The 14,917-nt window shown below is 53.8% G+C and overlaps 4 protein-coding genes and 1 long non-coding RNA gene across 6 annotated transcripts in view; 3 read left to right on the top strand and 2 right to left on the bottom strand.

The window, feature by feature from the left end:
- The window catches only part of COASY (CoA synthase), a 4,564-nt gene extending 1,730 nt beyond the window's left edge, over positions 1-2,834 (top strand). The window contains exons 3-10 of the mRNA XM_005875717.2: positions 535-749; positions 1,023-1,154; positions 1,284-1,473; positions 1,558-1,622; positions 1,753-1,837; positions 2,013-2,110; positions 2,201-2,347; positions 2,443-2,834. Coding sequence (XP_005875779.1) covers positions 535-749; positions 1,023-1,154; positions 1,284-1,473; positions 1,558-1,622; positions 1,753-1,837; positions 2,013-2,110; positions 2,201-2,347; positions 2,443-2,496 — 986 coding nt within the window. The 3' untranslated portion in view covers positions 2,497-2,834. The remainder of the gene's footprint in view (positions 1-534; positions 750-1,022; positions 1,155-1,283; positions 1,474-1,557; positions 1,623-1,752; positions 1,838-2,012; positions 2,111-2,200; positions 2,348-2,442) is intronic.
- Positions 2,835-3,161: 327 nt separating this feature from the next.
- On the top strand, positions 3,162-8,988 carry MLX (MLX, MAX dimerization protein). Of its 2 annotated transcripts, XM_014547230.1 has the most exons (9): positions 3,173-3,638; positions 4,653-4,689; positions 5,136-5,225; positions 5,492-5,598; positions 5,850-5,949; positions 6,144-6,243; positions 6,806-7,007; positions 7,816-7,927; positions 8,003-8,988. In XM_014547230.1, the coding sequence occupies exons 1-8, from the start codon at positions 3,597-3,599 to the stop codon at positions 7,870-7,872; spliced, it is 735 nt and encodes a 244-aa protein (XP_014402716.1). In that variant the 5' UTR covers positions 3,173-3,596; the 3' UTR covers positions 7,873-7,927; positions 8,003-8,988. The 2 variants fall into 2 exon arrangements, with proteins under 2 accessions (XP_014402715.1, XP_014402716.1); XM_014547229.1 differs by lacking the exon at positions 5,136-5,225 and having other exon boundaries at positions 3,162-3,638.
- On the bottom strand, positions 3,994-4,646 carry LOC106727709. Its single transcript, XR_001363939.1, has 2 exons — positions 4,528-4,646; positions 3,994-4,479 (listed from the first exon to the last, which is right to left on the bottom strand). It is a non-coding gene; the product is annotated as an uncharacterized LOC106727709 (long non-coding RNA).
- Positions 8,856-14,154, bottom strand: PSMC3IP (PSMC3 interacting protein). Its single transcript, XM_014547228.1, has 8 exons — positions 13,828-14,154; positions 13,628-13,728; positions 13,391-13,480; positions 10,305-10,416; positions 9,748-9,893; positions 9,583-9,636; positions 9,377-9,436; positions 8,856-9,295 (listed from the first exon to the last, which is right to left on the bottom strand). The coding sequence occupies exons 1-8, from the start codon at positions 14,132-14,134 to the stop codon at positions 9,239-9,241; spliced, it is 927 nt and encodes a 308-aa protein (XP_014402714.1). The 5' UTR covers positions 14,135-14,154; the 3' UTR covers positions 8,856-9,238.
- LOC102262824 (60S ribosomal protein L18) lies at positions 12,032-12,696 on the top strand. Its single transcript, XM_005875719.2, has one exon. The coding sequence runs from the start codon at positions 12,076-12,078 to the stop codon at positions 12,652-12,654; it is 579 nt and encodes a 192-aa protein (XP_005875781.1). The 5' UTR covers positions 12,032-12,075; the 3' UTR covers positions 12,655-12,696.
- Positions 14,155-14,917: the final 763 nt, after the last annotated feature.

The raw sequence follows: 14,917 nt of genomic DNA, 5'->3' as shown, positions 1-14,917 counted from the left end.
ACCCCAAACATGGAACCAAGGAGTGTGCATTTTTTTTTTTGAAATATATTTTATTGATTTTTTTTACAGAGAGGAAGGGAGAGAGATAGAGTCAGAAACATCGATGAGAGAGAAACATCGATCAGCCGCCTCCTGCACTTCCCCCACCGGGGATGTGCCCGCAACCCAGGTACATGCCCTTGACCGGAATCGAACCCGGGACCTTTCAGTCCTCAGGCTGATGCTCTATCCACTGAGCCAAACCGGTTTCGGCAGGAGTCTGCATTTTTAACAAATCCTTGAATGCCTCTGTCTGGCTCTGACGCCCACTGGCACTGCTAGTTCTCTGGACACATGCCAGCCCTTGCACTGACGATTGTGCTTGCCTGCTGCCTGCCCCTCATAGTTTTCCCATCACAGACCACGTCCCAGGTTAGCCCTTTCTTCCTGCCACCCACCTTTGGAGACAGGATGCTTAGGGGCACCTTTCCCCAAACTGGTCCATCCTCTTCCTCCCCAATAAAAAGATCTCACTGTTCTGGGCTCCTTCCTCAGGCAAGTTGCTCCCAGAGCTGCTCCAATCCTACGCAGAACGTGTGGAACATCTGAGTGAGTTCCTGGTGGACATCAAGCCCTCCTTGGCTTTTGATATCATCCCCCTGCTGGACCCCTATGGGCCCGCTGGCTCTGACCCCTCCCTGGAGTTCCTGGTGGTCAGCGAGGAGACCTATCGTGGGGGGATGGCCGTCAACCGCTTCCGCCTTGAGAATGTAACCTGTGAGGGAGATTGGCAGAGGGAGCGGATGGGGATGGGGAAGGCTATTGTGGGGAGGGTGCTGTTGGAAGTACCATGACCCCAGAGGAGGGAAGAGGGGGCCCAGGGTGGTAGAAAGAGGCAAGGAGGAACTGGTTCCCAGGTTGTCTTCTGAGGCAAGCTCTACCTCTGGAGTAAGTAGGGGAGGATAAGGGGGCAAGTTGGTGTCAGGGTTTGCCCTTCATCTCACCCCTCTTTCCCTCTCCTCACCCCTCCTTCTTTACTTCAGGACCTGGAGGAGCTTGCCTTGTTCCAGATTCAGCTACTGCACGACCTAAGCCACAGGGAAAATGAAGAGGACAAAATCAGCTCCTCCAGCTCCCGCCAGCGAATGCTGGGAAACCTGCTCCGGCCTCCATATGTAAGCATGTCTTTCCTTCCCTCACCCTCTTGGATAGGCTGGAAATGCCAGAAGGTGGAGACTGAAGGATTCAGCCCAAACATGAGCCTGAGGACCCTAGTAACTAGGGCTCCTTTTATCTACCCCCAGGAGAGGTTTGAGCTCCCTCCTGGTCTCTACGTGATTGGGCTGACAGGCATAAGTGGCTCTGGAAAGAGCTCAGTAGCTCAGCGGCTGAAGGGCCTGGGGGCATATGTCATCGATTGTGACCAGCTGGGCCATCGGGCCTATGCCCCGGGTGGTCCTGCCTACCAGCCCGTGGTGCAAGCCTTTGGAACAGGTAATGACTGGAGAGGGCTGGAGGAGGCCTGAAGTGAGGAGATGGCCTAGTCTCCTTGCCCAATCCTCTGTCTCTGTCCTCTAGATATCCTCCATAAAGATGGCATTATCAACAGGAAGGTCCTGGGCAGCCGGGTTTTTGGAAACAAGGTAAATACACACCTCTCCAAAGGTTCTCCACTGCAATAGACCCAGGGGTTGGGACCCAATGGACTTCTCTGGGCTGGCTCCATCTTCAAGGGGAGTAACCACTGCCCACTCCCTCCATCCTGCTTCTCAGAAGCACCTGAAGATGCTCACGGACATTGTGTGGCCGATTATCGCAATGCTGGCCCGAGAGGAGATGGAGCTGGCTGTGGCTGAAGGTGAGTCAGAGGGATGTTGGGAGCGGCTGAGGGGCACAGTTAAGCGGATCCTTTCCCTGGGAGTTTTTCTACTCCAAGCCAGACCACCCACGTTCCCAGGGACCATGTTTCATTGACCCTCTGACTGGTAGCAAGTGATAGGGTACTGCTGGTAGTGACTGGAGTCTCCCTACAGGAAAGCAGGTATGCGTGATTGAAGCTGCCATGCTACTTGAAGCCGGCTGGCAGAGCATGGTGCATGAGGTGTGGACCATTGTCGTCCCTGAGACTGAGGTATCTGGAGCCCATCTGCCACCCCACCGCCATTGCAGACTATATCCTGCTCTGAGCCAGTTGGCTGACAAATGTCATGTCTGTACCCAGGCTATACGACGAATTCGGGAGAGGGATGGCCTCAGTGAGGCTGCAGCTCAAAGCCGGCTGCAGAACCAGATGAGTGGACAGCAGCTTGTGGACCAGAGCCACGTGGTGCTAAGCACCTTATGGGAGCCACATGTCACCCAGCTCCAGGTTGATGCCCAGGGAAGAGCTGGGTGGTTGGGAGGGAGTCTACAGTGAATGCCTACCTGACTGTCTTTTCCTCACAACATTCTGGTTGCCCAAAGGTGGAGAAAGCCTGGGCCCTCCTGCAGAAGCGCATAGCCAAGAAGCCGTACTGATAATGAGTTTTCTGTGGGGCCAGATTGGCCCCTGGAGCTGACAAGAGATCATCCAGTGGTGAGGAGGAATGGGGGCTTCCATGCTCACCCTAGCTTGGGCCTTGAGGGCTCTGAGCTAAGCTGGGTGGGGCAGGGCCTGGTGGACACAAGAAGCCTACTCAGCTTGCAGGTGTTTGACCAACACTAAGGATGTGGCCCGTGGGGAACAGGCCCCTCTGGCATTCCAACCCCATTCTTGCCTACAGGTGTCTGTGATACCTAAGGCTAGTAGGGGAGAAGGGGGGAAAGGGCAAACAATGGAACTTGTAACAGAATTAAAGGTCAATGTTTCCAGGTGCTGTCTGTATGGTGTCTGCTTCCTGCTCCAATGCCTCTAGGTAACTTTGGGATCCTTGAGCCACAAGTGCAGGACTCAGGCCTGAGCTGGAAGCCAGGAGTGCAGTGGTTAAGAGCATGGCCTTTGGAGCTATCCAGACTGAAGCCAGCCTTGGCCCTGTCACTGAGCAGCTGTGTGCATTTGAACAAGTCACAAACTTGCTAGGTTCCTCGGTTTCCTTATCTATAAAGTAGCATAACTTGGCCAATAGGCTCTTTGGAGTATTAATTCCACAAGTGCCCATCTGGATCCTAGGCTTGACGTTGGAGGACCATCCTTCCACACGCCAGGCGGGCCTCTGCCGTCACAGAGCCTGCAGCCTGGTGGAGCTGGACGAGGTGATGGCTGGCCGGATGGTGGGCCCGGGAGGAAGGCATCCCCGGGGCCGCCCAGGCCTGGCAGTGCTTCTGTGTGCACAGCTGTTCCCAGGCGTTCCTGCGACAAGCCTTTTGAAGGGACCCCCTTCACAGAATGCGCTGCTAGCCGCCTGCCCCAGGGAGGGAGACCAGCAGGGCGACCCCCCCAACGCAACCTGTGTCAACCCCGCAGGGGGCTCAGCCCACTCCGCGGGTTCGGCCTTCCCTGGCTGCGCACGCACGTCACCCTCGCCCCGCCCTTTCCTCCTCGGCCGCGGATTGGCTGGTCTGGGTCACGTGGGCGTGCCTCGCTTTTCCTGGCGACGAGTGGCCGGCCGCTGGCTGGTTTCCGGTGCGGTGGGTCGGAGATGACGGAACCCGGCGCTTCTCTGGAGGACCCCTGGGTCAAGGCAAGCTCCGCCGGCGGGGAGGGGAGGGCGGGCCGGGCGCGTGTACGCAGGGGGTTCGGAAGATGAGGGAAGTCGCTCCGGTGCCCAGAATACCCCCGCTTCCGCCCTCCGGGCCCGGGGGCTCCAGAGAAGACAGCTCTTTTTTCGAGGGGCGGCGCTCCCACGACCTAGCCAGTCTTGGCTCTCGGGGAAAGCCTTCCGTTTCTTGCGCGCGCCGGTGTGTGTCCGTCCGTCCTTCCATTGCCTGCGCACCTGCGTGTCGGTCCTTCCATTGCCTGCGCCCCTGCGTGTCGGTCCGTCCATTGCCTGCGCCCCTGCCTGTCGGTCCGTCCATTGCCTGCGCCCCTGCCTGTCGGTCCGTCCATTGCCTGCGCCCCTGCCTGTCGGTCCGTCCATTGCCTGCGCCCCTGCCTGTCGGTCCGTCCATTGCCTGCGCCCCTGCCTGTCGGTCCGTCCATTGCCTGCGCCCCTGCCTGTCGGTCCGTCCATTGCCTGCGCCCCTGCCTGTCGGTCCGTCCATTGCCTGCGCCCCTGCCTGTCGGTCCGTCCATTGCCTGCGCCCCTGCCTGTCGGTCCGTCCATTGCCTGCGCCCCTGCCTGTCGGTCCGTCCATTGCCTGCGCCCCTGCCTGTCGGTCCGTCCATTGCCTGCGCCCCTGCCTGTCGGTCCGTCCATTGCCTGCGCCCCTGCCTGTCGGTCCGTCCATTGCCTGCGCCCCTGCCTGTCGGTCCGTCCATTGCCTGCGCCCCTGCCTGTCGGTCCGTCCATTGCCTGCGCCCCTGCCTGTCGGTCCGTCCATTGCCTGCGCCCCTGCCTGTCGGTCCGTCCATTGCCTGCGCCCCTGCATTGCCTGCGCACCTGCGTGTCTGTCCTTCCATTGCCTGCGCACCTGCGTGTCTGTCCTTCCATTGCCTGCGCACCTGCCTGTGCGCATACAATTGTACGCAGAGAGAATGGAAGAGGCCTCCTCCGGACGGAGGTCTGACCACTTTCCTCCCTTGCTGGGTGCCGCAGGTGGAGTATGCCTACAGCGACAACAGCCTGGACCCCGGTGAGTGCCTCCCCACCCACTTCAGCCCTGTAGGTTCCCTTGGCCGCCACAGCTGACCACAGCCCTGTCTCTGAGCCTGACACAGTGAGGGAGGAGCTGGAGGACCAGGGCAGGAGGCACGGGAGGGTGATCCTGGTTCCCTCTGCTGTGGAACAGGGAAGTAATGGAAATAGTGACAGCTGGTCACTCTCAACCTCATCAAGCCCAGGTGTTGCTTTGTGAACCAACAGTACCATTGCAGGCCAGTGGAGCAGTTCAGACCCAGGGACAGGAGCCTTGCAGATGGCTCTAGAAGTGGCTGGCCCAGTACGGCTAGCTTTTGGTTTAAGGGGAGAGGTCAGCATTTAAGGATCAGAGAAATGGTGCCCACAGGTGTCTGAAGGCCTAGCAGCGTGCCCCCCCCCCCCCCACCTTACCCCTTAGTGATTGGGGCCTCTCTTTTCCAGGGCTTTTTGTAGAAAGCTCCCGCAAGGGGAGTGTAGTGTCCAGAGCTAATAGCATCGGTTCCACCAGTGCCTCTTCCGTCCCTAACACAGGTAGGCAGCCACATCCCCCATCTGGCAGGGCTCAGATATGCCATCATTTTAGTATCTTTCTTAGGATGCTCTAGCCATCCACGTGGGGTGCTAGAGCCCTGGTGCTAGACACAGGGTCTCATCATCTTTTACCTCATCTAGAATAAGTTCCCGTGTCCATCTGCTACCTGGGCACTACGTTCTTTTTCCCAGTCAGGGACAGATGGATTAGCTGGGTCTCCCTGGGCCCCAGATTGATCTCTTCCTGCCCCCAACTCTGAGCGTAGATGACGAGGACAGTGATTACCACCAGGAGTCCTACAAGGAGTCCTACAAGGACCGGCGCCGGCGAGCACACACACAGGCTGAACAGAAGAGGAGGGATGCTATCAAGGTGATTGGGGAGGCCTCAGCCAGCACAGGAAGGCCCTGCACATTTCAGACTCATTGTGCCCTGACCCCATCAGACAGGCCCAAGCCACCTGGGGGCAGCTAGTCGTCCCCGGACATGAACACCCCCCTCCTTCCAGCCCCCACCCCTTTTAGTTTGTGAGAATGGGACTTAGTGTCATGGAAGAAAAGTTTGTGCCATTTTGTCTTAACCCCTCAGAGTTAAGGAATCTATTTCCCTTGCTCTCTCCACAGAGAGGCTATGACGACCTTCAGACCATCGTCCCCACCTGCCAGCAGCAGGACTTCTCCATTGGCTCCCAAAAGCTCAGCAAAGCCATCGTTCTGCAGAAGAGTATGGCGGGGAGAGCACTGGAGGGGTTGGAGCAATGGAGCTATGAGCAGGCTAGCCTTAGACCCACTTTTGGCCTGGCCCTGCTGGGTGGTTGTAATGGGAGACTTGGGGAATGGGGAAAAGGGAAACAAGATCAGCCTTGTCCTCTGGTTGATGTCCTCTATGCCCACAACCTCTGTCCACCTTCACCCTAGCTATTGACTACATCCAGTTTTTGCACAAGGAGAAGAAAAAGCAGGAGGAGGAGGTGTCCACCCTACGCAAGGACGTCATGGCCCTAAAGATCATGAAAGTGTAAGCGTGCCCAACTGTGGGAACCAGGGCTTCTGAGGGGACTGGGGCCCACTTCAGTTCACTCTCCCTTTTGTTCAAAGGCCACATCAGATAATATTCTCACTCCCTCCGGTGGCCACTTAGAGGCAGGAACCTGTCCCCCAATAGTCCCTGATAGAAAAGTCTGTTGGGTTAATGCAGGGGTCCTCAAACTTTTTAAACAGGGGGCCGGTTCACTGTCCCTCAGACCATTGGAGGGCCGGACTATAGTTTAAAAAAAAACCATGAACAAATTCCTATGCACACTGCACATATCTTATTTTGAAGTAAAAAAACAAAACGGGAACAAATACAATATTTGTATTTGCATGTGGCCCGCGGGCTGTAGTTTGAGGACCCCTGGGTTAATGGAAGGTTAGAGAAGATAGGTGTCTATTTTTAACCTAAAAGCAGTATCTAGCTTATGAATATATCCCCAAAGCTCTTCCCCTTCTTGGTTGGGGGAGGTATTGGGGTCACCCAGTTACCCTCCTGGCCTGGTAGAGCTGCTGTAGCACCTCAGCCCTGGCCTGCTTGCTTTTAGGAACTACGAGCAGATTGTGAAGGCACACCAGGACAACCCCCACGAGGGGGAGGATCAGGTTTCCGACCAGGTCAAGTTCAATGTGTTTCAAGGCATCATGGACGCCCTGTTCCAGTCCTTCAATGCTTCCATCTCCATGGCCAGCTTTCAGGAGCTGTCGGCTTGTGTCTTCAGCTGGATTGAGGAGCACTGTAAGCCTCAGGTATGGGGCAGCAGGGGTCACAGGGCCCTGGGGCTTCTCCCACCTTTAGGCAAAGTGACCCAAGCCATTTTGAAAAGCAGGTAGCAGACTTTAGGTTTCTTCAGGGTGTTTCTACAGCTTTCAGTACTCGTTCCCCCCTTTGCTTTCTAAAGTTTACATTTTCCTGTTATGGTTTCATTGATCAAGTTTGATCTGAGCACTTACTCCTATAAGGCCAAGTTCTGCCTTGGTTTAGTCCATGTTGTGGCCACCTTGGTCACTCCTCAGCTGCCCAATATGTAAGCCCCATCACTTGAAGCAGAATTACGTGGGTTTTTTGGAAAGATTTCTAGCCCCAACCCCAGGCCTACTAAGGTAGCTTTTCCTGGAGTTTACTTGTAATGATGTGGTGTGTTAATGGTATTAAACTGAGTCTTCTGCTTTTGAGGCCTAGTTGCTTCTTCTGGGGCTTAAACTTGTCTCTCAGATTCTCTTTTGTTTTCAAACATTTTTATTATGAGACACTTTATTTTTTTTTTTCTATGAGACACTTTAAACATACTGGAACATCAAGAGAATTTACACTGAATATTCATATATCTATCACCCAAATTCTACCATTAACATTTTCCATATTATCCCATAGCTGTCCATCTCGCCATCCCTTTCTCCATCCTGTTTTGGGAGCATTGCAAAGTAAACTGTAGACATTAGTGGTTCCCAGGGGCTTTTTTTCCCCCCGCTAGAAAGAGCGCACCTGGTCAGGTGTCCCAGATAGCTCTCTGCCCTCACCTGAGCATCATCTCTCTTCCTCTGCTGCCCTCAACAGACCCTACGGGAGATCGTGATCGGTGTCCTGCACCAACTGAAGAACCAGCTTTACTGACCTGCAGGACAGCCAACAAGAGGCCTCAAGTCTCCTATTTGGTCACAACCACTGGGCTTGCGAGATTGGACTGACTGACCTGCAGGACAGCCAACAAGAGGCCTCAAGTCTATTTGGTCACAACCACTAGGCTTGCGAGATTGGACTTCGACACCGCACACCAGTCAGCTGGTTTCTCTTTCATGTTTCCTCCCCTAGCCCCCCTCATCCTCAGTGGGGCTGGGTTGTGTTGTGAAAGCTTCTGATTAATTTATTATATTGACTATAGAGCTCGAACCTACCCAGTCTTCCCCCCCATAGAAGTCCTCAGAATGGGGGTCTGCTGGGGGTTGGGGGGGGCGTGCGCGCGCGCGCACACACACACGCACACCCCTTTCCTAAGCCTCAGAATTTAGCACATGATCTACACATATTTAGAAACTGTTTGCCTGTTTCGGTATCTTGGGTGACAGCTGGCCCAAGTTTGGCCATTTTGGCAGTAGTCGCTCGAGAGGAATGCATTAAAAGAAAAGACTTCCACAGCTATGAAGGCTGAAAGGCCGCTCATGCCTAGGCTAGAGCTGCCTGGTCAGCCCGAAGTAGAGCCACGGCTTTCTGGCCAGCTCAGGCTCGGCTGCCAGGGTCCTGCTCCTGCTGTTGACTCCTCCACCTCTTCCCTGCTCTGGGCAGCAGACAGAAGCAACCTCCCACCTACTCCTGCCCTCTGTCCCCACAGGCACTGGCGCTGCACAGCAAAGTCAAATGTGACAAAAGTTTTTATTTTTCTAAATACCAACAAAAGTTTTGCTGAAATTACAATTTTAAAAAAATTAGCTGGGCCTTAAAACCACCCCCAGCTTTCTGTCAGATGTATCTGGATCTCTACCATCTTTCATGTGCTGCTTACATTTCTGCCAGGACTTGGGGGTGGGTGAAGGCCTGAGGTATATGGAACCCAAGAGAGTCTAGGGTGCAGCCCTGGACTCCTTGAATGCTGTGTATAATAGCCTCTCTCTACCTTTGTCCCCCAACCTCCCTTTTGCCTTCCTCAGATTTGTTATCTGGGAGGTTTGATTATCTAGAGGAAATTAAATATTTTTATATCAAATTATATTACAATAAATATTGCCAAATGCTTTCCTTTAGTTTTGTTCCAAGTCTAAGTGTTAAGCACAAGCATTTGAAATTACATTCTAGACCATGTAATGAGTGTACCCATCGGCTCTGGTTGACCAGCACTCCTTCCCCTCCCGCTCTGCCAAATACTCTGGTTTATGCCCCTCTCCCAACTGCCCTGCTCAAAGGTTGAAAGCAGCAGTAACAATAAAAAAAGCTGGCAGCCAGTCTGGGACTCTGTCCCCATAACCCAGTCCTACCACAGGGGCTCTCAGGGGTCTGGGAGCTTGACATTATAATCTTCATCTGTCTCTATCCCAACTTCCTCCTGTGGGGCAATGAGACAAGTGAATGAGACTTCTTTGGGCGAAACCCCAGGGGAGCAAGGAAGAGAAAGAGAACCACTTACAAAGAACTGCTTCTTGCTCTTGGGGTACCCTTCCAGGATTGCATCACACAGTTCTGTTGCCTGACAAGAAACAAGACCACCCCTTTGCAGATGGGCAGCGCTTGGCACTGCCTAACAGATCCATGACACGGCAGCAAGTTTCTCAGGGGGGCGGGGGGGGGGGGGGGGCTATTTCCCAGGGCCTGCCTGGGAACTCCTGCACTTACCATCCTCTTGCGCTTCCTCCACTCCTTGCAGTACTTCTGCTTCTCTTTGTACACCTAAGCAGGGGGAACAGGTTTCTCTAAGCCCTTAGCCCCACGGCAGGGCAGTTGCTGGGGTCAACTCTTGTGCTTGCTTCTCTGCACAGGCTGCCTGCCCTCCCAACTCACCTGTTCTTTCTCCTCCGGGGTCACATGGCTGGTGGCTGCTTTGATGTTCTTCAGTCTCTCTGTGTAGCCAGCACATTCCTCCTTTAACACCTGGATCTCTTTCTGCATCTCCGGTGTGGTCAGGGCACTAGTTAACTCCTTCAGCTCTGAAACCACATCTCCCTGAGATCACTTGCTGTCCCCCAAGGAAGGGGTTCTCTTCCAGTGGGTACTCCCTGAGGTAGGAGACCAGGCCTCCACTCGCTCTGGGTTTTACACCCAGGGTCCAGAATGGGCCCCTTATTCTAGAAATGTCCAGGAAGCTGTAGCCAGGGAAGTGTGAGAACAGTATGCTGATAATCATGATAAGGAAAGCAGATGCGTGTCCTGTCCATTTGAATTTCAAAAGCCATCAGCTGTCATATATTTCTCTGAATGTAATGCTATGGCAACCCAGCAAAGGGATCCTCACTGCACTGAGACAACAATGCAGTCAACAACCCATTTCCTCAGTAATCCTGACCTCTGGACAGACCCTGATGCTAGCGAGGGGCACCCTCCGAACAGCCCATTCCTACCAGCCTCCATTTGGCGACAGCTCTGCTGCAAGCTCTGCACCTTGGCAGTGAGGGTCACGATTTTGGCATCCAAGCTTTGGAGGTCAGCATCACTCACCGTGTCAAACTGGTCCTGCCAAAGACAAGAAGAAAAGTGGCCTGATGTGTGACCCCACGTCTAAAAGGCAACATTCAGACACACTTAGGAACCTTCCGAAATAGCAGGAGTGTACTTTTGAGAGATCATTCAATTTAGTACTGAGTCCAACAACAAAGTATCAAAGTTGAAACCTAATGCCTGTCCTCAAGGGGCTTCTAGGTTGTCAGGAGACTGAATAGGACAAATATCTGTCAGTTTAGTGGTCAAAACTCTCACTAGGCTGAAGGAGGAAAGGAACATTCTTCCCACAGTGATGACTGAACGAGGGCTTCCACAACAGGAAGGGTCTGGACAGGCAGGGGCGTGGTGGGAGGGATTTCGTTAAGGAACTCTAGGAATAAAGTCTGAGGAGCCCCTCCCATGAGATGAGCTGCTAGAAAAAGGACTGTGTTGGGGCTCAGTGGGGGTATCATCAGTTGGTGAGAGGAGCAGGTTAGAAAGGATGTGAATCCAGCCTGGGCACCCTGAACTCCACATTAAGGCAATGTTAAACTTTTACAAGAGGCAGCAAATGACAGCCTGTAAGCCAAATCCTGCATGGTTTTGACAGTTGAGTAGCTGTGGCAAGAGACCACCTGGCCTGCAAAGTGTAACAATTGTCTGGCCCTTCACAGGAAAAAAAATTCCAACTTCACCTTTAGGGGACCTTCAACAGAGTAGTAACATAATGAAACCTATTTTAGGAAAATTTGCCTTGATGGTGATTTGATTCAGTTAAACGAGTATTTAATGTCTACTGGATGTTAAATACTGTGGGGTGCTGACAAAAATAAATGAGAAATGGGGTCTGTATTAGGACAGTTTAGTGGGGGAGACAAGTAAAAAGACAATTATACTACCGTATGCCTCAAGAGGTAAGCCATTAGCTCAGAGCATCCAGAGAAGGTTTCTGGAGAAGGTAATGCCTGAGTGAAATTCTAAAGGATGAGTAAGTTAGCTGGGCAAAGAGGTATAAGAAGAAGAAGGGTCTAAAACACTCCAGGCAAAGGAAAGACAATGAGCAAAGGATACAGGAGTAAAACCTATTTAATGGTCTAGTATTAATGGATGGAGAAATAACAGGGACAGATGAGGTTAGAGGCAGGCTGGGGCCAAGTCTCCAAGTGCCTTTTACCTGTTCCAGAGGCACTAGAATTTTAGGTAGGAAATGTCATGACTAGATTTTCATGAACACGGATCGCTCTGGCTGCAATGTTTGAAGAGACCAGGAGATGTTAGGATATTGCAATAGATGAGGAGCAACCTGACCGGTTTGGCTCAGTGGCTAGAGCGTCGGTTCGATTCCGGTCAAGGGCATGTACCTTGGTTGCAGGCACATACCCAATAGGGAGTGTGCAGGAGGCAGCTGATGGATGTTTTTCTCTCATCGATGTTTCTAACTCTCTATTCCTCTCTATAAAAAATCAATAAAATATATTTTTAAAAAATGAGGAGCATCTGAACTAGAGCAGTGATGGCATGTGGGTTCAAGGAGGGGAAAATCAGCTGGACTTGACGGCTGGCTAGCCATGTGAGATACGGGAGGTTAAGAATGACCCTCTCATCTCTGGCTTGGGTGAAGAGTGATTCCATTAAGAAAGAAGAAAGTGTCCGCCCTCTCTTTCCGGACCTGGTGGAGCAGAAGGCACCATCATGGGAGTTGACATCCGCCATGACAAAGACCGAAAGGTTCGGCGCAAGGAGCCCAAGAGCCAGGACATCTACCTAAGGCTGTTGGTCAAGCTACACAGGTTTCTGGCCAGAAGAACCAACTCCACTTTCAACCAAGTGGTGCTGAAGAGGTTGTTCATGAGTCGCACCAACCGGCCACCTCTGTCCCTTTCCCGGATGATCTGCAAGATGAAGCTTCCTGGCCGGGAGGGCAAAACCACCGTGGTTGTGGGGACTATAACTGATGACGTGAGAATCCAGGAGGTGCCCAAACTGAAGATATGTGCCCTTTGTGTGAGCAGCCGCGCCCGGAGCCACGCCCGGAGCCGCATCCTCAAGGCTGGGGGCAAGATTCTCACCTTCGACCAGCTGGCCCTGGACTCCCCCAAGGGCTGTGGCACTGTCTTGCTTTCTAGTTCTCGAAAGGGCCACAAGGTGTACAGGCATTTCGGCAAGGCCCCAGGAACCCCCCACAGCCACACCAAACCCTATGTGCGATCCAAGGGCCGGAAGTTCGAGCATGCAAGAGGCCGCCGGGCCAGCCGCGGCTACAAAAACTAACCCTAAATCCTATCATGTTATTAAAGAGGTTTTGGATGCTGACAAAAGGAAAAAAGAAAGAAGGAAGTGTCCTAGATGGTTTGGCTCAGTGGATAGAGCGTCAGCCTGCGACTGAAAGGTCACAGGTTCGATTCCGGTCAAGGTCACATGCCCAAGTTGCAGGCGGATTCCCAGGAGGGGGCATGCAGGAGGCAGCTGATCAATGATTCTCTCTCATCATTGATGTTTTGTATGTGTGTTGTTTTTTCTCTCTCTCTTCCTCCCTGAAATCAATAAAAATAAATATAAAAGAATGTGAGAGGAGCCAGTAGGGGAGAGATGAAGCCATCTACTGTAGCCATAATGATTCTGAAAGACATCCATTTGGAGGTTTGGGCTGAAGATACAAAATTAATGTGTGTGTTTAGGAAGGCGGGTGGAGACGGAAGGAAAGTAATTTGGCAGAAGGTGGTTCTAATCTAGACGATTGGGAGTAAGAACTTCCAAGCAGAACTGGATCTTGGATTTTCTGTCATCATATTTTAAGTATGGAAATCTCATGAAGTTTGGATCACAGCAAGGGAGTACACACACTGATTTAAAGGATGGCTGGGGCCCTTTTAATGGCGTAAGACAGCGGAGTTTCATGGATTGCCTCAGTTCTCCCAGAGAGAGTTCATACGTGGGGCTGATTCACCTAAATTGGGCTCGCACACGGGGCAGGGGCGGGGGGGTAATTTGCGCAGACTTCCCTCACCTGGTCCGCAAAATAGATCTTCTGCTTGCCGTACATCTTCTCTTTAATCTTGCCTTGTTGGGCCAGCTGCTCCAGCGCCTTCACCACGGCCTGGCAGGGTAGAGTGCGGAGCAATCAGTGACTTCGGGCCGAGCGGCCAGTGTTAGGGGCAGCGCGCGACCAGCCTTAGGAAGCCCAGGGCTACAATGGCCGACCCGAGGGGTCCCCAGGGGAGGAACCCCGGGAGCGGGTCCTCACCGCTTTGCCCAGCCCGTGTTCCCGCTGCAGGTTCCCAAACACATCCTGGGCGCTGTAGGGCCGGTTCTGCTCCTGCAGGTACTTCAGGAGGACGCCGGGGGCTACGCGAGGAGAAGACACAGGGGCGGGGTCACTCAGCCGACCCCCGACCCCCTTACCCGCTCCCCTCCGGGTCTCCCCGGCTCCCGAGGCCCGCGTACCGCCAGTCGCCGCTTCAGCCCTGCCTTTACTCATGGCCTTTCCCGCCGCCAAACTCCGAAAGCCGGACGTTACAGTTGCTCCGGGCAACGGCTTCTTCCGGCGGCGGGTGGGGCGGGCCTCGTGCGGCGACTGGCGGAAAAGGAAGCCTTCGCGAGGAACGAAGCGGACCTTCCGGGACCCCCCAGCGGGTTTCTGCCCGGAGCTAGGACACCGCGCACCACCCCCTGCCTGGGAGTCTGCAGAGGAGGCGGGGCACACACTTCCAACCTTCCCCTGCTCCCCCCCGGAACGGAAGCCGGAGTACATCACGCCTTGGTCTTGTGGCCCGGCCCCCGCGGCGGCAGAGCAGGGCCGACCCCTGCTCCCCCCCCCCCGGAACGGAAGCCGGAGTACATCACGCCTCGGTCTTGTGGCCCGGCCCCCGCGGCGGCTGAGCAGGGCCTAAGGTTCCGACGGGAAACCTCGGGGTCAACTCCCGCTGGGCCGTCGGCCCGCTCAAGGTCACAGCGCAGTTACCGTCAGGGCCACGTCCTAGCCCACGGCCCGAGGCCCTTTGCCGCTAGTCTTATTTGTAAAGTAGGAGCCAGGGGTACTTGCAGAAGGGTGATCGTAGACTTAATAAGTAAAACACCCTGGAAAGAAAAGTCACCTTTGTTTGCTCGTTACCGAGCTCCGCACACAGGGGGCGCTCAACTCATGCTGTGGTTTGAACGCCAAGGGAAGGTAGGGCTGCGAGGGGGCTATTAAACCACAAAGCTTTTCGAAGTTTCCTGTTGGCTGAGTCAATTTTATGGCAACACCTGGCAGGTACTTTCCACTCCTGCCCACAGTGGCCAATGGGACGAAGCTTAAAATAAGTATTTCTAGTTTCTGAGGTCAGGTGAAGGCCAAAAGAGCAGCTGTCCCTGCAGCTCAAACAATCCGGAGGAGGGACATGGTGTTACTTTTTAAAGCCTTCTGTTACCTAAAATCTCATTAGCCTTTGAAATATACTTGTCTCCACACGTTTAGGGAGCAGTATCAAGAATCAGATGCCCTGGCCAGTGTGGCTCAGTTGGTTGGAACGTCACTGGGCACCGAAAGGTTGCT

Source organism: Myotis brandtii, unplaced genomic scaffold (genome assembly GCF_000412655.1).
Source record: "Myotis brandtii unplaced genomic scaffold, ASM41265v1 scaffold469, whole genome shotgun sequence".
In the NCBI taxonomy this organism is placed as follows: domain Eukaryota; kingdom Metazoa; phylum Chordata; class Mammalia; order Chiroptera; family Vespertilionidae; genus Myotis; species Myotis brandtii.
The sequence above is the reverse complement of the archived record's forward strand: the minus strand, read 5'-3'. Positions and strand labels throughout refer to the sequence as shown.

Bases quoted from the DNA above. Each gene is read 5' to 3' on its own strand.
- MLX (XM_014547230.1), top strand. From the start codon at position 3,597: ATGACGGAACCCGGCGCTTCTCTGGAGGACCCCTGGGTCAAG. The intron at 4,690-5,135 runs GTGAGTGCCTCC...TCTCTTTTCCAG, and splicing joins CGACAACAGCCTGGACCCCG to GGCTTTTTGTAGAAAGCTCC. The intron at 6,244-6,805 runs GTAAGCGTGCCC...GCTTGCTTTTAG, and splicing joins GCCCTAAAGATCATGAAAGT to GAACTACGAGCAGATTGTGA.
- PSMC3IP (XM_014547228.1), bottom strand. From the start codon at position 14,134: ATGTACTCCGGCTTCCGTTCCGGGGGGGAGCAGGGGAAGGTTGGAAGT. The intron at 9,894-10,304 runs GTAGGAATGGGC...ATGTGGTTTCAG, and splicing joins CTGTCGCCAAATGGAGGCTG to AGCTGAAGGAGTTAACTAGT. The intron at 9,296-9,376 runs GTAAGTGGTTCT...ATTGCCCCACAG, and splicing joins AGAGCAAGAAGCAGTTCTTT to GAGGAAGTTGGGATAGAGAC.
- LOC102262824 (XM_005875719.2), top strand. From the start codon at position 12,076: ATGGGAGTTGACATCCGCCATGACAAAGACCGAAAGGTTCGGCGCAAG.